Source organism: Neoarius graeffei, chromosome 3, assembly GCF_027579695.1.
Source record: "Neoarius graeffei isolate fNeoGra1 chromosome 3, fNeoGra1.pri, whole genome shotgun sequence".
In the NCBI taxonomy this organism is placed as follows: domain Eukaryota; kingdom Metazoa; phylum Chordata; class Actinopteri; order Siluriformes; family Ariidae; genus Neoarius; species Neoarius graeffei.
Window position 1 is genome coordinate 45,534,447 of NC_083571.1, and position 24,943 is coordinate 45,559,389.

At 41.7% G+C, this 24,943-nt stretch overlaps 2 protein-coding genes across 3 annotated transcripts in view; one reads left to right on the plus strand and one right to left on the minus strand.

Moving 5' to 3' along the window:
- On the plus strand, positions 1 to 13,415 carry lgi1a (leucine-rich, glioma inactivated 1a). 2 transcript variants are annotated; one of them, XM_060916899.1, is made up of 8 exons: positions 1 to 566; positions 1,730 to 1,801; positions 5,618 to 5,689; positions 5,810 to 5,881; positions 11,169 to 11,240; positions 11,333 to 11,502; positions 11,601 to 11,765; positions 11,943 to 13,415. In XM_060916899.1, exons 1-8 carry the CDS (start codon positions 385 to 387, stop codon positions 12,758 to 12,760), a joined length of 1,623 nt encoding a protein of 540 aa, XP_060772882.1. In that variant the 5' UTR covers positions 1 to 384; the 3' UTR covers positions 12,761 to 13,415. The 2 variants fall into 2 exon arrangements, with proteins under 2 accessions (XP_060772882.1, XP_060772883.1); XM_060916900.1 differs by lacking the exons at positions 5,618 to 5,689; positions 5,810 to 5,881 and having other exon boundaries at positions 2 to 566.
- Positions 13,416 to 17,730: 4,315 nt separating this feature from the next.
- LOC132882558 (serine/threonine-protein kinase MARK1-like) overlaps positions 17,731 to 24,943 on the minus strand; it is a 141,474-nt gene continuing 134,261 nt past the window's right edge. The window contains exons 14-17 of the mRNA XM_060915651.1: positions 21,600 to 21,755; positions 21,097 to 21,348; positions 18,727 to 18,771; positions 17,731 to 18,639 (exon numbers count right to left, since the gene is read on the minus strand). Of these exons, the coding sequence (XP_060771634.1) occupies positions 18,297 to 18,639; positions 18,727 to 18,771; positions 21,097 to 21,348; positions 21,600 to 21,755 (796 nt within the window). The 3' untranslated portion in view covers positions 17,731 to 18,296. The remainder of the gene's footprint in view (positions 18,640 to 18,726; positions 18,772 to 21,096; positions 21,349 to 21,599; positions 21,756 to 24,943) is intronic.

Below are 24,943 nucleotides of genomic sequence, written 5' to 3' on the forward strand. Positions count from 1 at the left end.
GTAGGGACGGTCGTTAGTGTGTTGCGCTGTGCTGTGTGTGTGTGTGTGAGCATCCTGTGGAGCGTCTGTGCGTTGCGCAGTAAAGCCCCGCCATACCGGAGGGACCCGTGCAGGGCGTGGCTGAGAGAGAGAGAGAGAGAGAGAGAGAGCTCATCTCTGCGGTGGTGATCCCGGGTTGAGTCCACCTGTCTTTACACGCGGGATTTTCCCGCTGATTCTCCATCAGAGAGAGAGAGAGGAGACCGAGGGAGCGAGCGCGCGCGCCACAGTCTCACCGAAAAACACGGGGGGTTCACGCGCGCGCACGGCTTTCTCCCCAGCCCAGCTCCGGTTCATGAGCGGGGACATCGCGCGCGCGGGTCGGAATCCGGCTGACTCGTTCCCATGGCGCTGGTTAGCGCGCGCCGCTTTCGCCTGCTGTGCTGCGTTGTGGCGCTCGCGCTGCTGGCTGAAGGCAGGAGGCGGACGATGCGCTGCCCCGCGAGCTGCACGTGCGCCAAAGACACCGCGCTGTGCTCGAGCAGCGCCTCCATTCCGCGCGGCTTCCCTCCTGACGTCATCTCACTGTAAGTCCCTCAGCAGAACATGGCTATCTTTAGCTTCTCCTCCTTCTCTTCCTTCTTCTCCTTCTTTTTCTCCTCCTTCTTCTCTTCCTTTTTCTCCTTCTTCTTGTCCTTCTCCTGCTCCTTTTTCTCCTCCTTTTCTCCTCCTCCTCCTTCTCTTCCTTCTTCTCCTTTTTCTCCTTCTTATCCTTCTCCTCCTTTTTCTCCTCCTTGTCCTCCTTCTCCTTCTTGTCCTTCTCTTCCTTCTTCTCCTCCTCCTTCTTGTCCTTCTTTTTCTCCTCCTTCTCTTCCTTCTCCCCCTTCTTTTTCTTCTTTTTGTCCTCCTTCTCCTCCTCCTCCTCCTTTTTCTCCTCCTTCTCTTCCTTCCCCTCCTTCTTCTTGTCCTTCTCCTCCTTCTTCTCCTCCTCCTTCTTTTTCTCCTTCTTATCCTCCTCCTCTTTATCCTTCTTCTCCTCCTTCTTCTTGTCCTTCTCCTCCTTTTTCTCCTTCTTCTTGTCCTTCTCCTCCTTCTTCTCCTCCTTCTTCTCTTCCTTCTCCTCCTTCTTTTTCTCCTTCTTCTTGTCCTTCTCCGTCTTCTTCTCTTCCTTCTCCTCCTCCTTCTTCTTCTCCTCCTTCTTCTTGTCCTTCTCCTTTTTCTCCTTGTCCTTCTCCTCCTTCTTCTCCTCCTTCTTCTCCTCCTTCTTGTCCTCCTTCTCCTCCTCCTTTTTCTCCTTCTTCTTGTCCTTCTCCTGCTCCTTTTTCTCCTTCTTCTTGTCCTTCTCCGTCTTCTCCTCCTCCTGCTCCTTTTCTCCTTCTGCTCCTTTTTCTCCTTCTTGTCCTTCTCCTCCTTCTTGTCCCTCTCCTCCTCCTGCTCCTTTTTCTCCTTCTGCTCCTTCTGTCTTCTTCATCTTCTCCTCCTCCTCCTTCTTCCTCTCCTTCTTCTTCACTGAGGAAATGGAAATTAATGATGTCTAAGCAAGTAATAATGTGTTTGTTGAACCGTTTTGGCTTTCACTTAAACACAAATGAACAAGTAAATAAATAAAACACCTCACTTTATCTGTTAAATATCAAATAACACTAATCCCTGCTCATTTCTAGGCTTTTTGGCTGTTCTCCCCCCATGAAATCCTTCATCTTTCCTTCTTCATCTAATGATGTGTTTATTTCATTTATTATTTTTAAAGATCCTTCGTGAAGTCCAGCTTCAGTGAAATCCCCAAGGAGAGCTTCATTCACACCCCAGCACTCCACCTCTTGTAAGATCAGTAATAATAATAATAATAATAATCATTAAAGTGAACCTTTGTGTTAATTTCAGTATGTTAAAGTGGATTCAGTCTTGTGTAAATGGTACTAAACAGTACAGTCCTATAGATGAGTCCGTCAGTCGCCATGTTGCAGTAGGGACCTGTACATGTGAAAGTAAAAAAAAAAAAACCCCTACAAACTTTCCCTTCCTGTACTATAATTTCAACATGATTACATTTGTGGCTTAAAATCACCGAGTCTTATATAACCTGACTCCCTCTCTCATATACTAAACTACATCTTTCTTTGTCGCTGGGGTGGTGCTGTGTAGAGTACAGCTTTTCTGCCTGTGGTATCGTATGCATCTTTTACATGGCAAGATGAATGTAGTCTTCACGATTAGCTTTCAGAGTACAGTTCATTCACCTTTCCAGGTAAAAGATACACACCGAAGACAGGGGTGCTTCTAGGGACTCTGACAATAACACCATATTGTCAAGGCACCCCATCCCCAAAAGCAATCAGGAACGTTCATTTGACAGCCGTAATATATGCGTTAACAATGCGTCAACTTGGACGAGCCTAAAAATATGCGTTATGAACACATTAACGTGACAATTTTGACAGCTCTAGCGTTAATAACTATTTCGAAAGAACAAGCTAGGCTACTCACTACCTAGCTGCTTGTGTTGAATTGAATTGAAAACCAACCTGGCACAAATTAAACTCATGGCATGTCTGTGAAGATTCTCAGTCATCCAGGTCATAGTAAACTGTGGGTGGTAAAAAAGAGCAACTGGACTTGCTTGAAGATCAAGCAAGTCCAGTTGCTCTTTTTTACCACCCACAACTCACGGCATGCTTTATTCAGCATAACAGATTCTCACTTACCACTGGGATTTTTAAAAAATGTATTGGGTTACACTTGGGCGGCACGGTGGTGTAGTGGTTAGCGCTGTCGCCTCACAGCAAGAAGGTCCTGGGTTCGAGCCCAGCGGCCGATGAGGGCCTTTCTGTGCGGAGTTTGCATGTTCTCCCCGTGTCTGCGTGGGTTTCCTCCGGGTGCTCCGGTTTCCACCAAAGACATGCAGGTTAGGCTAATTGGTGACTCTAAATTGACCGTAGGTGTGAATGTGAGTGTGAATGGTTGTGTGTGTCTATGTGTCAGCCCTGCGATGACCTGGTGACTTGTCCAGGGTGTACCCCGCCTCTCACCCATAGTCAGCTGGGATAGGCTCCAGCTTGCCTGCGACCCTGTACAGGATAAGCGGGTACAGATAATGGATGGATGGTTACATTTGTGGAAATCACAGCCCACCATTATCAAGTGATATTTATTATTAAGATCTTATAGTTATTAATCCGTTTGACTGGCCACTTGAATTGAATGGCTTTAATCCACATCTCAATGACTGAAAAACAATTACGCATATAAATAATGTCAAATTTGAGGGTGCCTTCAGGGTACTGAGGGTGAATATATTTTACAATTAAAGTAGTCCCTGCCTACAAAAAGTTTGATGAGTAGATTAATATACTGGTTATGCACTAGAGCTTGAATATGTTCCTCAGGTGTTCTCTGGAGGTTTATAGTTCTAATTTCCTACTTGGAACCATTTCTGATGATAGGACCTCTAAGGCCCCCCCCCAAAAAAAAAGACAAAGCCAGATGGACCTTTTTTCCCCTCCTCCAAGTGTGTATATTTGTATAAAATACAGTTTACCTGGCTACAATATAGACTATGCTTGGTTATCCAAACTGAAATCAAGACTGTTTTGGAACATTTTAAGCAATCATATCTGTTTCCTATACATATTTATTAAAACTAAGCTCTTTACACTGCCTTTTGGTAAACGACATACTCTATATTGGTACTGCCAACGTTGGTATGTCGCCAAGTGTAACTACACTACCGTTCAAAAGTTTGGGGTCACCCAGACAATTTAGTGTTTTCCATGAAAAGTCACACTTTTATTTACCACCATAAGTTGTAAAACGAATAGAAAATATAGTCAAGACCTTTTTCTGGCCATTTTGAGCATTTAATCGACCCCACAAATGTGATGCTTAAGAAACTCAGGCCCTGTCCACACGGCAACGGATTCAGGTGAATCTGATACAATTGTTTATCGTTTAGGCCTGGCGTCCACACGGCACCAGCGTTTTGGGTGCCCCAAAATGCAATCTTTTGAGAACGGGTCCCAGAGTGGAAAGATCTGGCAACGTTGCCGTTGCGAAGTCGTCTGGATGAGTAGAACGGATTTGTTTACGATGATGTCACAACCACATGACTGTCAGTGCTTCACGCCAGGTAGAAGTGTAACGAACTTGATGCGAGTTGTCAACAAATCCTATAACTTGGTTCATGAAGCGCGCTTACAAAATATTTTCACTGTGAATATTTATTGTGTAATGGTGCAAAGTGAGAGAGAGAGAGAGAGAGAGAGAGAGAGAGAGAGAATAGCCCTTAGGGCAGAGTCAATCCCGCCAGCAAAAATAGGGAAAAAAAGGAGCAATCTCACCTCTTCAGATGTTGGTTTAAGTCCTACAATACATTCCTCAAAAAGGGCATAGAAGAACAAATTAATCCATCAACGTGTAGCATTCAATTTATTCCGGACCATTAAAGACGCCGCCTTCTGTGTAGAATCATACGTCATCCTCGCTGCCATATTGGATGGGTCAAAGCGGAGAATAAAGATGCCTCATTCATGTGCTGCGTTTAACTGTACCAACAGGTTTACCGTCCAAACGAGATCACATGGGATTACCTTTCACAGGTGAGACTGGAAAAATACTTTTCATTGTATTTGGTCATTATAATGTAATTTTACGAACAGATTTTTCTGACTTTGTGGCTAATATGAAGTCTCGCGCATAATAGTTTATGCGCATGCGTCCTTACTTCTTCTATTGTTCTGGTGTCTCTGAAGGGACCGTCTTACAGCACTCCTAGAGGTGTGGCATGTGTATTGCATCGTTTTCAGCAAGCGTTGCGTTGCCATATGGACCTGATATTTTACTGATCCGTTGCCCATGTGGACGCGATATTTTTTAAAATAACATCTCGTTGCCGTTGTCGTGTGGATGTAGCCTCAATCTGCTCAAAGGAAGGTCAGTTTTATAGCTTCTCTAAAGAGCTCAACTGTTTTCAGCTGTGCTAACATGATTGTACAAGGGTTTTCTAATCATCCATTAGCCTTCTGAGGCAATGAGCAAATACATTGTACCATTAGAACACTGGAGTGAGAGTTGCTGGAAATGGGCCTCTGGAGATATTGCACCAAAAACCAGACATTTGCAGCTAGAATAGTCATTTACCACATTAGCGATGTATAGAGTGGATTTCTGATTAGTTTAAAGTGATCTTCATTGAAAAGAACAATGCTTTTCTTTCAAAAATAAGGACATTTCAAAGTGACCCCAAACTTTTGAACGGTAGTGTAGATTAATCGAAAGACAACTACGAATGCACCAAAATACAATGTAGCGGGGGGGATTCATAAGCATGGCTATTTAACTAGCCATTTTCAGCTCTAGCTCGCCATGACAAACCCTGAGGAACTTTTATATTACATTCATTTAGTAAACGGCTATAAAGTATCTGAACCAACTTACAGGCATCAAACTAAACAGTTGTTCGTGGAAGATCTTATGGCTCGATGGAAGCAACAGTCCTGGGATTTGATTTCACAAACCTCCAGTTTAATACAGAATCTTAAAACGCTCAGCTATTAAGGGAGACTTTCAGGCAGGAGGTTTAAAGCTTCTAAAGAAAGCCATGTCAAATATTTAATAGTGTTTGTCATTTCGTTTGTGTAAGACTTTTCACAGCTAACGTGTTTGAGTCCATAAATGGGGATGCCTTCCTTGGTCTTCCACATTTAGAATACCTGTAAGTGTTGCTTGATTTTGATTTGAAAGACTTTGGAAGTATTCCTTGGGATGCAAGTTTTATATTCTGATATCCAAATGTTCAGTGAGGTTATTTTTTTGTCTGCTTCTTCTTTCACAGGTTTATTGAAAATAATCAAATCAAGTCTATATCACCTTTTGCCTTCCGAGGTCTTAAGTCCTTAATACACTTGTGAGTATTGAAATGCGAATTACTCAGTAACTGTAAGCTTATTTTGTTCTTCTGAAGCTTTTTGCGGTTTTATTTCAAGAAATAACGAACAGGAGTGTTTAATTGTTTTCTGAGAGGGTTAAAGATGAATTCTGTGGTCAGTTTTCACTTTACAAGTGCAGTTATAAGGCACAACAAGAAGGCTTTTAAGCCTCCCAAGGCATTACTGAGTGTTGCAATCCCACCAAGGCTGTTTTATTCTCCCACCCTGGCAACAAGTGAAAGCTCTAGCAGATTAGGTTGTTTTCTGGTCTTTAGAAAGAATCACAGCTTTTCAGAAAATCTCTTCAACTTCTGGCTGACATTTCGTTTAATAGATTACTTGCAAGAGAGAGGAGAATCATGTGATTGGGGTCTCAACAGTGAATTAAACAATCCCAGAATGTTCCTTGTGTCCCTTGGGTTTGGGGTGAGGAGCTCTGGTGAGGACACTCCGCTCAATCAGGCTGATTTTCCCAAAAGCAGTAGAAAGCAATCATCTGAGTCATTTAAATGTTCTAACAGTTCTAACAGTGACATCATACTCCAGTTCTGGAAAGCCACAACACTCAAGCATTGTCACATTCAACATGAATGGACTTTGACGTTAAAAATCGCCGAATTAGCACCACTTTAAAGCTAAGTTGCGTCCCAGAATGTGTCCTGATCGCTCAACATAATAATAATAATCAACATGGCTGCAGATCCCACACACCTTAGAGGAAGCATCGACAGCTTGGACCTTTTTAGATTAATGGTCTTCCAATACATGGCACTGGAAATTTATGCCAACTAAAGGGGTGTTCACACGGCAACTTTTACTCCGGTGTAGCACCGGGACTGCCCCGGTAGAGCGTTCACACGGTACAAAGTTATACCGGTGTAGCCCCTGAAAGCTGCTTAAACCGGTGCAAATCTAACCCTGCTCGGGAGGTGGTCTAAGAAATTTACTCCGGACTAAATGCTAGTTTGCGGGGCAGCACCGATATAAAATGGGACGTCTGAACGCTACAGGGGTCGACTCGCTACGCGTGAGGAGAGTTGATTACATACGGGCATTGCATAATTTGCATCCTGGTATTTTGCGCTTCCAAAATGGCGAATATCAACAACAACAGAACTGCGTGTCTTCCAGTGTTGCCAGATTGGGTGGTTTTAAGTGCATTTTGGCGGATTTGAACATATTTTGGGCTGGATAACGTCAGCAGTATCTGGCAACACTGGTGTCTTCATCCACGTTGTTTTCCCGGCGCTTGGTGATGCCATGACAACCGGGAAAAGGAAGTACATTTTCACGCATCCGCATTATTACTATCGTATAGCACGGTCGCAAAAACTGCCGTGTGAACGCAAGTGGGGCTGCACCGGTGCTAACACGCTTCTCTCTAGTAAGCAGGTTTGTGACGTGTGAACGCTCCACAAAATTTACACCGGTGTAAGATATATCGCAACAAAATACATCGGTGCAGCATCGATGCAAATACGTGCCGTGTGAACACCCCTTAAGTTCTGGAAGCACAGCTCAAACCATAACTAAGCATTCATAGAATTGAAGCGTAAATTCTCTTTGGAGCTAACGTATAGTCCGGTTGAAAATAAAAACAAACCCTGAAACAAGGTTACAGTTGTAATTCTAGGTGATTTGTGTAACTCATTGTTTTTTTTTTTTTATTTATTATATATTGCCCAGTGGATTCCTTGAAAAAGCATATTTTTTCTGATTGTCAGATGTTACATTTAATGTTGTGGTCCACAAAACAAAGTCATTCATTCCTGTTATCCTGTTAAAGCAGCTATAAAAAGCATTCCTTAACCAGCCTCTCCCTATTCTCTCACTCCTCGTCTCGAACTTAATACATCACATTACTGAGAAACCATCCTGAAGACTTATTTTCCATGTCAGAAAAGGTAAAGGAGCAGCCTGGAGACCGCCTCCAAAAATGCTAAATAAATAAAACCTCCTTACAGAAAACGTCACCATATCAACAATTACACAAAATGTTCAATCCATTTATGTGTAGAGTCCATCATACAAATCTCTGTGTAAATCGCTACTGCATAAATAGATGTGTTAGAATGACCGCATTATAATATCACTATGACTTGCCTTGAATCTGAAACATTTCTGAGTTGTGCTGTTACAGAAAATTTATCGACACCTTCTGACCAAAGAGAATAAAGAATTCAACAGTGCTGTGATACAGTACTAGCGTGCCTTTTGGGTTTGACCAGTCTCACCTTACTGTTTTGAAGCAGTGCTCAAAAAGAAGGAAGGTCGACTGCTTATGGCCTTCTCTTCCTCCAGTTCTTACAGTGTGAGAAACAGCTGTTCGGGAAGCAGTACTTTATAATTTGTAGCACAACCGAAAGTGTCCCAACTGACAGTTTAACTCAGAAGTCTGGAAACAATATAGGCCCATTTATTAACTGCACAATGATCCGGCATGTGATTGTAATTATCCAGTAATAATTCAGTGGGAGTTTGGGACTTGATCCAGTTGGACAGCACAGGAGTCATTGTTGAATGTTAACCATGGGGAAGTCAAATCATGTCCTATTGCCTTATCAACAGCAATCCTATCAAAAATGTCCAAGTAATGCCATCCTTAAAAAAAAATCCGTTTCCTGTCCACCGGGTGAGCAAAAAAATTTTCAGTCGGGAGGGAGTGTTGGGGTTTAACCCAGTCTGAAACGGTCAATCGGTCAACTTATTTCTCGGGACCCCCGCCCTCGTACCACCTGCAGAATTCTGGGACGGAACACCGCAAAAAAAACAGAGAACCAGAGATCGGTTTCACTGCTGTTTAATCGCAGTATTCTTGCCAAAGATGAAAGATTACAAACACCTTTTATAACAAATCATAATCTCTCCAAACGGCTATTGTGTCTGTCAAATGTGTGTGTGTGTGTGTGTGTGTTTGTATGTGACCTCAGAGAGGGGTGTGTGTGTGTGTGTGTGTCTATGGGAGGGTGTGAGTGAGTGAGTGACATCATTTTGATATCTGTGTCTATGTGCTAGGTCAGCAAATCACATCTTAATTCCATATGCATGTGTGTGTGTGTGAATGAAACCTTCAATCATAAGCAAAATAATATTTCAGCAATTTCATTTACGCACGTCAAAGCGCGCGAGATGCTTTTACGACAATGTTTTAAACAAAGACTATGTTTGGTCTAACAAAGAAGTGTTCTTCTCCACTGGACGAAGGTCAGGCTACACAGGAACAGTTTAAAATCACTGCCATAGTATATGCAATAGTCCAAAATAATAAAGGATCTTAAAAAGCTCTAAAATATAAAGTCTTAACTCTTTGTTCAGCAATAAGGCTACCATTACATCCAACATTAAAGTGTGTGTGGGTCGATCTGACATCAAAACAGGCCTTGGCGTCGTTCAGACACATCTCCGATCAAAAATACACATTTCATATCAAACAAACAAAATGTTCCCAAACAATGTCCAGCCGAGACAGAAGGTCATTTTAACTGAACCGAAGTTAATCCTTAATTTTGTCACAAATATATTACTGCCTTCTTGGTCAAGAATAATACTTATATAAACCTAACAGGGAGGGATTTTTTTTTTATATATATGGATGGATAAGAAATCGCAATGCTGTGTTTGCTTTTTCTTTCAGTACTTTTTTATTACAAAAGCAGACACATTTAATAAAATGACAGTTTAATCAACTGAAACTTGTACAAAAACTTTAAGTTAGCATTTTAAATGCTGACTGCAACATTTGCAAAACTTTTACAAAGGTACTTAAAATGCCCGACACACGGACTTTTTGTAGTTCTAAATCGAGCGTTAGGCCTAGTTCGGATGAAATGACACTATTAAAATGATCACTGAATGATTTGTTTTTCTGAATCTTTACTATTTTGTTGTTCGCTAGAATACCATTTTGCGATTTCACACTTAAGCAAATGTTTGAAAACTCCGGATCTCCTTCCTTCATGGTGGCTGCCATTTTTTTGTGCCGCACGGCGCATGCGCAGAGCCGATTCGGTTCAGAGTGCGCGCGCGCTCGGCGGAGGCAGTAGTGTGTCGGAGGGAACAGAAGCAGAGATGACGCTTATTTTGTCTCCGGTAAACCAGTCTTCTCTCGTTCAATTACGTGCTGGCATCAAAAGACACCGTTGGCTGTAAATGAACCCAAACTGAGTGGTTGGAGTGTATTTTCATACACAAATGGAGAAATGTTCGCTGAGTGTGTAATTGTGTAGCCCCACTGCAGACCGCTGTCGTTGTTAATTCATAGCATGCTCAGCTGCGTGAATGTGTCATGCACCGAAAATAAGAGATTTACAAGCCAGGAACGCCTCATGATGCAATACGCAAGAAAAGAAAGAAGATTTACTGCCGTTTTACTTTGTATTTGAGTAAAGTGAATAAATAAATGGTCTGTGGAAAATACATTTAATCCTGGGAACTGCGTGCACAGGAGTTTTTGTGTTTACTCCCCCCGGCTGGCTACTTATTTGTCATGGCTGGCTAGTATGAGCCTTAGTGGAAAGCCCTGGGAATGCAGAAATGTCAAGTTCGATTTTAGATTTACGAACCCGAAAAAAATGTCGAAAAACCGGCGTTAAAAAAAAATTTTCAACCGCACAAACGGCACTCACCCGGCCGGTGGACCGGAAACAGAACATTTTTTAATAATGGCCTAATGTACTCTTAAATAAAATTCACTGCATACAAAAGTCTGGATAAGCATCTAACATGACCGAATGAACAATAGTTACATTTAATTCCTTACTATTAATTATTAGCTGATATGTATAAATAGGATGGCAATCTGAAGTGGTTATATTTTGTTTACCACGTTTGACTAGCACCATGAATGCTGAGACAGCAAGTTTTGAATTTCAAGCAGAGAGTATATTCATATTTTGTCAATCTTGAAAAAAATCTGTTTCTGCTACCAACTTTTTTGAACACAAACCATGTTGTCGGTTCTGTGAAAACCCTTCCCTTTATGAGCTGATGTCTCTAACCCGATAGCTAGTCTCTGGTCTGATGAGCTGCCTTCAGATAACTGCAACAGATGTCAAAACTGTGACAGGTGAAATGCTGTAATGACAATGCAGTTATGATTATATGCACTTAAATAGCATTTTCACTATCAAGGTGAACTACCAAAGATCACATTCAGGTAGACTTACTTGTATATTTACATCCCAAATTAAATACTTAAATAAGAGCAAAAATGTGTAAGCAAGCCTTCTTGAATAAAATGATTTTTTACTAAAAATTCCTCCACAGGAGCCTTGCCTTCAACAATCTGGAGTCTCTGCCAAAAGATCTCTTTAAAGGGGTGGACACTTTGACAAAAGTGTATGTATTAATTTAATGTCCAGCTATACTGTGGACAGGCAGGTTAATGATTGAGCTGATGACAAAACCGTTTACTGTTGTGTGCTGTCCAGTGACTTGCGTGGAAATCTGTTCATCTGTGATTGCAAACTGAAATGGCTGGTGGACTGGATTTACCACACCAACGCAACTGTAGACCAGATATACTGCAACAGCCCTCCAGCCTATCAAGGAAAGAAAATCAATGCTCTTACTCCACAGTCATTTGATTGCATAACAACTGGTCAGTTTATTGTTTCATGCGTTGTTCTTTGCAGTCATTAAATATATATCCCACGATCTTGGATTCATATTGCAACATTAAACAAGCTTTTGTTTCAGATTTTTCATTGCTGAAGTCTCTCGAGTTCCAGTCCATTTCAGTGGAGACGTTTACTTCTGGTGGTGACCAGTATGTGGTTTTTGCCCAGCCTTTCATTGGAAGATGTAGCTTTATGGAATGGGACCATGTTCAAATGGAATTTCGGAATTTTGACAATATAACGAGTATGTGTTTACAGTATAATTAGCCAAGCATGTCTTATTTTATTAAATGTAATGTATATAAGGGACAGTTCTTTAAAATTGGAACTGACCTACCACAAAATGATGAGCAAGTCAGGATCTGAAATCCAAATCCCTCACAAGAGATGTCACAGTCAGTATTACTTATTTCTCCAACAGGCACCTCGACTGTTATTTGCAAACCTCTGGTGATTGACAACCAACTGTTTGTCATAGTGGCTCAGCTATTTGGTGGCTCGCACATCTACAAGCGAGACATCTCCGCCAACAAGTTCATCAAAATCCAAGATATCGACATCCTAAAAATCCGCAAGCCGAACGATGTGGAGGTATTCCGCTTGGATGGAGAATCGTTCTTCGTCGTTGCAGACAGCTCAAAAGCTGGTTCTACCACAGTGTACAAGTGGAACGGCAATGGTTTTTACTCACACCAGTCGCTGCATCCGTGGTATCGTGACACAGACGTGGAATATCTGGAAATTTCTGGCAAGCCACACCTGATCTTATCCAGCAGCTCGCAAAGGCCTGTCGTCTACCAGTGGAACAGGAGTTCCAAGCTGTTTGAAAGGCGCACTGACATCCCTGAGATGGAGGATGTCTATGCTGTGAAGCACTTTCAAGTGAAGGGTGAGCTCTATGTGTGCTTAACACGCTTCATTGGTGACTCCAAGGTAATGAAATGGGATGGCGCCATGTTTGAAGAGGTCCAGAGTGTGCCATCACGAGGCTCCATGGTCTTTCAGCCGTTCACAGTGGCAGACTGGCAGTACGCCATCCTGGGCAGCGACTACTCCTTCACTCAGGTGTACCGCTGGGACTCCAAGAAAGGCCAATTCATTCACTTCCAAGAGCTCAACATCCAGGCCCCACGAGCGTTCTCACTGGTGTCCATTGATAATCGAGAGTTCCTCCTGGCATCCAGTTTTAAGGGGCAAACACGCATATATGAACACTTGATCCTTGACTTAAGTGATTGAATACGGGAGGGAGTTACTGATAAACCAGTGATACTTTCCACTTTGTGGGTAAATGGAGAGAAAATACCGATAAAGCAGTGATGCTTCCCAGCTTGAGAATGGACGACATGGGTACCCCATGCATGCCAATGCTGTTACATAGGTGTCCGCCATCGCTTGAAATCCATATTGTTAAACCAAGCCATGCTCTAACACTTCACTAAGTGTATTGTTAACTAAAAAGATTACAAGTTTTGGTGATTATTGTAAACACAGCTACTGAAATTAGAGCTTCTATTTATTATCCTGTTTGAAACAAGTAAATATGCTAAATTCAATGTTTACATTTTATCCCTGCTTTCCATTTGTAAACTGAATATATATTATGCTTTTGTAGGATGTGGGGCCAAACCGGCAAAAGAATTTGATAGGATTTTGAAATAATTTTTATTGATGTTGGTTTGTATGATCTGTAAATGCAACTAAAGACACTGTTTTAATAATTAAATCCAGTAATAGTTATGTGATTCTGAATTTTTAATCGACTATACTGTCATGATATTGCTCTACTGGACCAACAATTCTTTGCCACACATGTATTCAATTCATGCCTGCATTGTTTGGAAACCAAAGGTCAAAACTGAAGCCATGGTTTTAAACTGAAATAAAAATATAAAATCACATTACATGTATTATTTTCCAACTGCAGTGTTTTTCATTTTACTCCCCTTCCCGAAACAATAAAAGGTAGCCAGCATGATACTGGGGGTTGATTAGTAGTAACAGCACACGCATTTGTGTTTTATGATTCCAAAGCCTTCGGTGTTTCTACTGCATTTCTTAACATTACCGTTAGCTTCCCAGTATCTCAGTTCCTTGCTTTATAATCTGTTAATGTGTCTGATCACAGGGTTTGCTTTGAATCTTGGAAAGTTTTAGCATTTTCCTGCGTCTCTGATGCATTGCCTGCCACTCCTTGGATAGTCATGTGTTAATAGGCACATACAATACTGGCTTTGTTGCCATGATTCACTGGCATGGCAAGACAAGTTCATGTAGGATCCATGCTCTGGCCTGAATGTTGTTGAAGGATTCCAGCTCATTTCACGTTGCCCAGAGCAACGCTTTTGCCAAACTGCCACAACAGGGGGCTGCATCTGCTGTTGTGCAGCAGGGATCTCTTCTTTTCAGGGATAATACTACATTACAAAACAGTAGGGGGCTACATTTAGCAACCCTTATGCATGCTTGCTGTATATTCTAACATAGATAAATTTTGGCTAAATGATCAGATAAATGTGTGTTAAGTGCGCGCTGTTCTCCCTTCATGTCCCAAGGTAAAGAAGCATCAGGTTTGAAAACACACACCATCATACGGTAAGGCTCTACTTTTTTAATAGTTAGATCTCATCAGCAGTGACCAGCATACCTGCAGAATTTATCCAACTAGTCGTGTAAAAATGGTCACGAACACACTTTCATATTGTGTTTCATTCAAGTAAGTTTAATATTGTGCACTAGTGAAATGGAATCAGATAGTCCTAAACAAAAGCTCTGCACAGAAATGCCAGAATGTATTTTTTTTTTAACACTTCAGATTTTTAGTGGCAAACCAGCATGTGCTTTGCTGCAAGGACAGGGACCTTTTTTTTTTTTTGTACTTCATGCCACACATTTCTCTGTTTTGTTTGGTTTGTTTTTTTTTAATCGTTCTCCCTCTACCTGTGATAAAACCTGAATATCCAACATAACGTATGCTATTGCATGTGGCAATGCGTAGCCATAAAACAAAACAAAAAACCATATATAATTCCTTTCTCGTTATTCTTTTATCAAACACTAAATGCCTTTCTAATACAAAGCAGCACAGAGCAGTCATAGTGTAATGGAATAAATACAAGAAAGACTATATATGCAGCACAACTGAGCAAAATAAAATGAACTGCACGATCACAACACTTTTCTCCAGTTTTCAGTATTTCTCCAGTGTCGACAGGTTGTGCAAGTAGAGGGTTTGTACCACTTAATGTAATACTTAGTGCAACAAATCCTTATTATGAAGTCCCCCGTTTCTTTTTTTTTTTTTTTCATGTGGCATCATCAGCTTCAAACTCTTCCATGGCTTCTTTGAAAGATTGAAATCTTTTTCCTCACTTAATGTAATTTAAAAAAAAAAAATCAAAAGTTAAAGAACAACTCAAATTTTAAAAATGTACCCAAACATTATTCTGTACAGCAATTAAAACATTCATACTACACTTGCAGGATGACATATGCATATTCGTATAGTACAGTCTTTGATAAATAGCTGTGTCTCTCTATGTACTAAACTGTACATTTTGAAAATCCATGCTGGTTATTTGGTAGCTCAGTCAACAGAGAAATCATTTAAAATGGCTATTAAACATTTCGCAGATTAGCAGAAGTGGATAAAAGGTTGGAATGTAGCTGCGTTCAAAATGCAAATGTACTTAATAACAAAGAAAACTAGTAGCTACAAAGTAGCACAGCAGAATTTGCATAATACTAACTGGGTGACCATTGTAGCTTTCATTAACGTTTTGCAATGTTGGCATTTTTGATTATGCTATTACAAAGGAGGTTACAAATAATGTTTTTTTTTGTGTGTTTATCATCTTCCCCATATTTGCCATAATGTTTTCCTGCACTTAAAGTCATCCCTTCAAGGTCGCTGTTGCACAGAATGTACACCAACCCGCTAAAAACTATTGACAGAGTATAACACTTACACTCTACAGTGCCTTGCATACGTGTGCACCCATTAGACCTTCTCAGCATACACAACTGTAGCCCGGGGGCTCCACAGTGGGGAAAAGTGTTGAGAATTATTTTTAAAAATAAAGGGGGGGGGGGGGGGGGTGTCTTAAAAGGCATGTTTGGGGCTCAACGAGTGTGTGGCAAAAGATTCCCTGGTCTGATGACACCTAAACTGAACTTTTTGGCCTCGGCACAAAGTGCTACCTTTGGGAGATGCCCAACATTGCTCATCACTCTGAGAACACCATCCACACAGTGAAACATGGTTGTGGGTAGCATCATGTTGTGGGGATGCTTTCATCAAGAGGGACTGGAAAACTGGTCAGGGTTGAGGGCATGGATAATGATGCCAGATAGAGACTTCTAGAAGAAAAACCTGTTGCAGTCTACAACTGAAGGCCAATTTATGCTGACAACCCAGTCCTCGCAGATGGCGTCGCAGATGGCGTCTGCGAAGCCCCCCCCTTCGCAGACGCTCTGCGCGCACCTCCCAAAAATTGTGACCACCGCAGACAGCCTCGCAGACAAGAGGGCTCTGATTGGTCCACTCTACATCCGCTGTACACGCACTTCCGCTTCCCTACTTTCCCAGTTTGGTTTGTTTTCACGACCGCCATTTTTAAAAACACGAGTGAAGATGGAGCAGCACGAAAAGCGGTTGATTGAGGGAGTGAGGAAGTACGTACATCTATACGACTCCAGTTCTAGTCATTATAAGTAACTGGAGGATAAACACTCCACTAACCACACCCACCAACTACTCCTAGCGATTTCGCGACTTCGCGCCCCCTTGCGTTGTGGCGGTGAATAACATCACGCACGCCTATTACTCCCCGCTCAACGATAAATTACGACTGTCTGCGAAAAGCTATCTGCGAAAGCCTTGTCGCAAGAGCATGCAGAGGCCTTGAGACTTGAGATTGGGGCAGTGTTACACTGGCCCAGCCAAAATCCAGACCTTAATCCAATCAAGAATCTCTGCCAAGAACATTACTGTTCATTGATGACATTCATCCAATTGGACAGAGCTTTGCCGAGAAAAATTAGCAAAAATCTCAGGATCCAGACCTGCAAAGCTGATAAAAACATACTCAGAAGACTTGCAGCTATAGTTCTACCCAGTCCAGGTGGGTGAATACTAGTGGTGTCAACAATAATCGATTCGGCAATGCATTGCAATGCGGGACATGGACGATTCAGCATCGATTCGGCAACATGCCAGATCGATTCAGCATATTAAAAAAAAAAAAACTTCCGTGGGCATTTCCGGAGCAACATCACAGACATGCGCAGTCTGTAGCTGCATGCCAGTCGAGAGAGCACTAGCTTAGCAAGATGGCTGAGGCGGAGGAAGAGGACTGCGAGAGACAGGTTATTATTAACGCACCCAAAGCTTGGAAAGCTGACATCTGGGCACATTTTGGATTCTACGAGGTTGATGGGAAAGTAGACAAGACCTGTGTGTAAAAAAGAAAGATCTGGTCTCATTCAAAGCACTAAAAAGCTGTAATTTGTTTTCTTTTTCATATTTGAAACTCTATAACATTCAATTTTATTTTGTTTAAAACAGGAGTGATCCACACAACAGCCAATAAAATGTTATTCAGTATCTGACTGCTTGTATTGCCTCATGACTACTGAAAAATTTGCCTTGCTTTCAGTAAAATTTTAACGCATCACAATGCATCGTAGAATCGGATTGAATCGAATTGAATCGAATCGCTACCCTCCGAATTGTAATCGAATTGAATCGTGAGGGCTGTGCCAATGCACACCCCTAGTGAATACTTATGCAACTAACAATTATTTGGTTAAATAATAAAAAAAAAAGAAGTTAATTTTAATAAAAAGTTTGTGTGTGTGTGTGTGAATTCTTCTGCAAGGCACTGTATGTGTGGCGGCCTGGGAAAACCCTTCACTTGATGAAACTGTGACATTTTGTACAACAGATAATTTCTCAAATCAATTTTCCAGAATTGAAATATGTGTCTCTTTTGCATTTGTCACAACCACAAGCTACAGCATTTTAAAAATGGTATTACCCCTAAAGTGATTTAAAGATTCTGTAGCACAGGAGCTTTATAGATATTTTGACAGCCTGCATCTGACTCCATACTGAATTGATTAGGCTTATGTCCAGTTTGTTCCCCAACAACCTGGCGTGGGTTTCCCAAAAGCATCGTAGCACAAAGATAATCGTTAAATGGTAGAGCGAGCATCACGATGAACACACTGTCTCCTAGTTAAGATGCTCTTAGCGTTAAGAAGCTTTTGGAAAACCCACCCCCTGATCAGTCAGTGTGTGAGGACATCATACTTTACGAGCAAGGTTTTAGAAATCTTTAGACAGACTGATTTTTTTTAAACCACTGTATTTATTGCACTAGCTCCTTACCCAACATGAGGCAGGGTTAAAAAGTAAAAGCATTATTCATACTGTTTTGGTGAAATATACTGGATTTGTGGTTTCCTAAGTTGTGGTGTTAAAGTACGTAAGCAGAAAAATCAGCTTTTCTTCATTTTTGGCTGTTTAAGAATTTACCTACAGTAACAAGCTTTCCCAGACCAACACACGTAAAAGTCCATCAGCATCAAAATAATATCACTGACTGGGGCCTATACTGGATTGCAAAGGTGATAAAAGTTAATGGAAAAGCAAAACTTACAGGATGAGCACCGCACATTCTGTTAAGGCAGCACCTCGGCTCTAGCCAAACGTGAACCAAACTTATCGCTGTTAGCCCACACTGAGCCACATTGTTTCCTTTCTGTTCCCTTGTCAGAGCTTTAGCTCATCAGCGATTTTGCATGCGATGTTCTTGAAGGCGATGGAAGTGCCTGAAATGCGCTTAAAGCGCACACCGTTAAGTGAGAGGCGCGGTAGCTTGCAAACCTCCATCTCCCACTGGACCAAGTTGTCATGACGAGCATCACCATGCACGCAGAAAAGCAGGAAACGCTCGCGCTGCTCGTAGTCACAGCCATTGTCGTCTAGCACTTTGCGGATCTCGCGCATCATGTCGCCTGGCTCCATGGAAGATGTCGTCTTCATACTCCATGTGAAGCGCAGTGAGCGTGGTTTTGAGTCGCGAGTCTCGTCTTTTGATTCTCCCAAAGTGCTCCTGTCAAGCAAAGTGCAGAATTTTAATAGGAAAGACTGTCCAACTCACTACTAAAATCTACACAAAAAGTTTTTCCAAAACCCTCACCTTGGCGACTCTGACTTGCCACTTGCTTCCCCTTCACTTGGAACCCTCAAAAAAACAATCAGAACAAAGAATCATCACGCTCTGGTTCAGTGACGCACAATGCTGTCTGAATTGTCTGGGAGTCATTCTGAGTCACACATACCACAGTGCTACAAAACAAGACAGGAGCAAGACAATATGCTCAAACAGAACGCACAACAAATGTAGTAATGTCTGCGAGACAGGAAATGGGAAATCAGAATATTTTGACTGGGTCATCCAGAAGAGATCCACTTCAAATGAATCTAGCAATATCAATATCAAGTTTTGACAAAGGAGTTTAGGGCATAAGTATGCTACTGTTAAAAGGGGAATATGAAAAATGAAAGGACAGATTGGGTATGTTTAGTTCAAACAGTTTTGGAGAGGCTGTGTGCAAACATGACTTGGTATATACACAGCATCCCAGAGAGGCTGAGTCTCTCAGAAGTAAAGATGGGGAGGGGTTCACCATTCTCTGAAAAACTGTGTGGGCAAGTAGTACAACGATTTAAGAATAACATTCCTCGATGTAAAATTGCAAAGAATTTGGGGATCACATTATCTACGGTACATAATATCATTAAAAGATTCAAAGAATACGGAGAAATCTGTGCACCCAAGGGACAAGGCTGAAAAGCAACATTGGATGCCCATGATTTCCAGGCTTTCAGCTGGCACTTCATTAAAAACAGACACAATTTTATAGTGGAAATCACTGTGTGGAATCAGGAACACTTACAAAAACTTGTGAACATACTGTAGCTCATCACTGCATCCACAAATGCACGTTAAAACCATATATAAACAAACAATATCCAGAAACACCACTGCCTGGGCCCAAGCTCATTTACGACGGACCGAGGCGAAGTGGAAAACTGTCCTGTGGTCTAACTAATGGAAATTTGAAATTATTTTTTGGAAATCATGGACACCACGTCCTCCAGGCTAAAGAGCAGAGGGACCATCCAGCTTGTTATCAGTGCGCAGTTCAAAAGCCAGGATCTGTGATGGTATTGGGGTTCAAGAGTGCACATCGCATGGGTAGCTTGCACATCTGGGAAGGCATCATTAATGCTGAATGATATATACATGCTGGCATTCAGACTATATATCTTTTTCAGGGAAGGCTTTGCTTATATCAGCAAGACTATGCCAAACTGCATTCCACACATAATACAACTGCATGACTCCGTAGTAAGAGAGTCCAGGTGCTAAACTGACCTGCCTGCAGTCCAGACCTGTCTCCTGTTGAAAACATTTGGCACATTATGAACTACAAAATACAACAAAGGAGATCCCAAACTGGTGAGCAACTGAAACTGTACATCAAGCAAGAATGGGACAACATTTCACTTTCAAAACTACAGCAATTGGTCTCTTCAGTTCCCAAACATTTAGAGTGTTGTTAAAAGTAGAGGTGATGCAACACAGTGGTAAACATGCCCCTGTCCCAACTTTTTTTGAAACGTGTTACTGGCATCAAATTCAAAATGAGCATATATTTTTCAAAACAACATTAAAATTTCTTAGTCTCAACATTTGATATGTTGTCTTTGTACTGTTGTCAGTGAAATATAGGGTTTCCATGATTTGCAAATCACCACATTCTTTTTTATGTTTTACACAGCATCCCAACTTTTTTGGAATTGGGGTTATAAGTTGAGTACATCAAGTCAGTAATGCCTGCTTGATGTCAGCAAGTACAGTAAATAGAAAAACTAATTGTGCTACGCTTACTGTTAGCCAGCCAACAACCAAGAAATAAATAAGCTTTTATCATTTATGTAATTTGTACTTTGACTGAACAATATATGCTCAGCCTATTAACTTTCAGTTTAGTCTCTAAAGACATTCATAAATTCGAGTTAGTTTCATTATGTGTAAACATTTGACATGACTGTGCTGCATATTTTTTTGACTAAGTATATATTTGTCTGTGCATGTAACAATCAGACAATTCTGATTTCATTGTACACAGCATTATTAAATTCTCAATTCTGATTTTTTTCTTTTCCTAGACAGCAGTCATTTATTAATGCACGTTAATTCTAGTACACTATTGTTTCTGTAGTAACGACTGCACAGGGCTTTCTATGTTGGATGCACCACATAAGACTAATAACTAATTGATTTAAAAAACGCTATTGTTTAACTGAGAAAAAAACCCCCATATCATTAATATGGTTAAGTTTGGTATGGTTAAACTGATTATGTCCCATAACAACAAGCCCCCCAAGTGTTTTATTCCTTATTATTTTATTCTATATCTAAGAGTAAAATGAAAAGAAAGAGCAAGGTCATAAGTATTGCTTATTACATTAACTATTTCACACAGCTGGCACCATTTACCTGCGGGCAAACTTGGAGGTAATTTTGCTGATGATGCCGGTGGATGTGCCCCGGCGTGCTGGTGCTAGAGTGCTTGTGTCATGGCAGAGGGTGGGCGAGGCAGGTGGGCCGTTGTAGGTGGCACTGCGGCGCTCGTGTAGCTGCGCTCCATGGAAGGTGCTCCGGCTAGACGTCCCTCGGGGGAAATGAGTGCGCTCTGGAGTGCTGATGCTGTGATCGGAGGGTGAGGTGGATGGAGGTCTGGCACTTGGACTGAGAAAAAGTACAGAGGGGAAATGGTTTATGAAGTCCAAATGTGAACGAGGCATGTGCCATTGTCATTTCCTTATCATACTATCACAATATTGTGGTGCAAAACAGCACTTTAAAATGGAACTTATATCAGAGGATCTGCATAAAGAAAGTCTTAATTCACATTAAAGAAAGAAATGGCACCACCTGCAGGCAAAAGTAGTGGAAAGCAATGCATGAGTGTGCTGTGTGTTCACAGGCTTCTTCCTCACCTTCCCTTGTATTCGCTGTTGTCCTCTATAGGAGGCAGGGTGGTTTTGGAGGAAGTGCCGGTGGAAGACACGGATTTCAAGTATCTCTGTCTTGTAGACATCAGAGCTGAAGTGGCACCGGAGGCTGATGTAGTACTGCCTGAGACCTCCGTTAAACTGAGAGGAGAGAGAGAGAAACTTTTTGTATATTTTTAAAATCAAATAGTAATATGCATTAAAGGTCCAGTTCATAATTTTAGTTTTGTTGATAGTTTGAATGATAGCTTCTTTGTGTTGCGCTTTTTTGGTTATTGGACATTTGCCTTGAAAAATAATTCATGAGGCATTTATAGTTTTAACACATAACTGAGTCAGTTACAAGGAAGGACAAGGCTGCAATTCACCTCACAGACAGCAGAGGGCTCTAAAAATTAACTGCTTGCAAAAACGTACAGTAGAATGTTGTTCAGATAAAAACAAAAGTATTTGCCTTCCTGTTTCAACAAACAAAGAACAGGAAGGATTGTGCTGCATCCCCATTTAATATTTTGAGTCTCTTCGGCAGCCCATCAATGTTGATGATGACTGTTATGCAGAGAGGATTAAGTCCTGCATGACCACAGGTGGGCCGCAAGGCCTGCACGCGAGCGGCAGAGCTGTCCACAAACACTGCATGCATGTCCGGTTGTTGCACAGGAATGTCTTCTTTCATGTGCTCACTGATATTCTTTCTGATGCTTGTCCTCGATGGTTCTGATTGACCACCTCACAGATGCTCTCCAGTTACTTCTGTCGGTGGCAGCTTGCTCCCAGGTGTCAGGGTTAATTCCTGTATTCTTCATGTGTCTCTTCAGCACATCTTTGAAGCGTAGCTTCTGTCCGCCTTGGTTCCTCCTTCCTTGGCTGAGTTCTCCGTAAAAGACAGCTTTGGGGAGTCTGGAGTCAGGCATGCACCGAACATGTCCAGCCCAACGTAGCTGTGAGGCAGTGATGAGTGCCTCTACACTAGTTGTTTTGGCTCTCCTCAGCACCTTGACATCAGCTATCCTGTCTTGCCAATGGAGCCCCAGAATTTGTCGCAGATGGTGGAGCTGTGTCTTGGTGAGCTTCTTTATCTGTTTTCAATAGAGGATCATGCACTCCGTGGAGTAGAGGAGTGATGGTAGGATGGCTGCATTGTAGACCTTCACTTTGGTTGACCTCCTGATGTCGTGTCTCAACCATAGACGGTCGTGAAGGGAGCCAAATGCTTTGGAGGCAGCTTGTATCCGGTGCTCTACTTCCAGGTCTGTCAAGTATACCACAGACTGTCTACTCAATATTTTGAGCAGACAGTCTATGGTATAGTTAATCTTTTCCTCTAAAAAAAGTAATTTGTGTTACCAAGGAAGTTGTGCTTTTGGTACGGTTTGTTTATTTGTCTATAAGCTGGATTGTGCAAAACCTACCAAACCAAGTTCCATTAAACTTAGTGGAAGGATGTAGCATGGGCAAAGGAAGAAACCAATAAATTTTGAAACAGATCCGAGTCATGAAGCGGATCGACACATTTACAGTGGTGCTTGAAAGTGCAACCAAAACTGCAACTAAACAGAAACTGCAACTAAACGTTTCTGGTAACTGTTGATCAGTCCTGCACACCGGCTTGGAGGAATTTTAGCCCATTCCTCCATGCAGAACAGCTTCAACTCTGGGATGTTGGTGGGTTTCCTCACATGAACTGCTCGCTTCAGGTCCTTTCACAACATTTCCATTGGATTAAGGTCAGGACTTTGACTTGGCCATTCCAAAACATTAACTTTATTCTTCTTTAACCATTCTTTGGTGGAACTACTTGTGTGCTTAGGGTCGCTGTCTTGCTGCATGACCCACCTTCTCTTGAGATTCAGTTCATGACATTTTCCTTTAGAATTCGCTGGTATAATTCAGAATTCATTGTTCCATCAATGATGGCAAGCCATCCTGGCCCAGAAGCAGCAAAACAGGCCCAAACCATGATACTACCACCACCATGTTTCACAGATGGGATAAGGTTCTTATGCTGGAATGCACTGTTTTCCTTTCTTCAAACATAATGCTTCTCATTTAAACCAAAAAGTTCTATTTTGGTCTCATCCATCCACAAAACATTTTTCCAATAGCTTTCTGGCTTGTCCATGTGATTTTTTAGCAAACTGCAGACAAGTAGCAGTGTTCTTTTTGGAGAGCAGTAGCTTTCTCCTTGCAACCCTGCTATGCATACCAGTGTTGTTGAGTGTTCTCCTGATGGTGGACTCATGAACATTAACATTCGCCAATGTGAGCGAGGCCTTCAGTTGCTTAGAAGTTACCCTGGGGTCCTTTGTGACCTCACCGACTATTACACACCTTGCTCTTGGAGTGATCTTTGTTGGTCGACCACTTCTGGGGAGGGTAACGATGGTCTTGAATTTCCTCCATTTGTACACAATATGTCTGACTGTGGATTGGTGGAGTCCAAACTCTTTAGAGATGGTTTTGTAACCTTTTCCAGACTGATGAGCATCAACAACGTTTTTTCTGAGGTCCTCAGAAATCTCCTCTGTTCGTGCCATGATACACTTCCACAAACATGAATTGTGAAGCTCAGACTTTGATAGATCCCTGTTCTTTAAATAAAACAGGGTGCCCACTCACACCTGATTGTCATCCCATTGATTGAAAACACCTGACTCTAATTTCACCTTCAAATTAACTGCTAATCCTAGAGGTTCACATACTTTTGCCACTCACAGATATGTAATATTGGATCATTTCCCTCAATAGATAAATGACCAAGTATAATATTTTTGTCTCGTTTGTTTAACTGGGTTCTCTTTATCTACTTTTAGGACTTGTGTGAAAATCTGATGTTGTTTTAAGTCCTATTTATGCAGAAATATAGAAAATTCTAAAGGGTTCACAAACTTTCAAGCACCACTGTAGTTTCCCTTTCGCTAACGTTACAAGACACGGCCTTTTGTTATGCACTGAAGTCTGCACTCTCCAAGTGCCCTTCTAGTTAGACGTTTTCATGTCACTAATAAAACTGTACTTTCTATAAAAGTACGTACACTGATCCTTAATTCTACAAAGGAAAGTCAGGAAATTGAAAGAAAATATTTTCCACTTACAGTTGCAGACAGGGCGGCACGGTGGTGTAGTGGTTAGCGCTGTCGCCTCACAGCAAGAAGGTCCTGGGTTCGAGCCCCGGGGCCGGCGAGGGCCTTTCTGTGCGGAGTTTGCATGTTCTCCCCGTGTCCGCGTGGGTTTCCTCCGGGTGCTCCGGTTTCCCCCACAGTCCAAAGACATGCAGGTTAGGTTAACTGGTGACTCTAAATTGACCGTAGGTGTGAATGTGAGTGTGA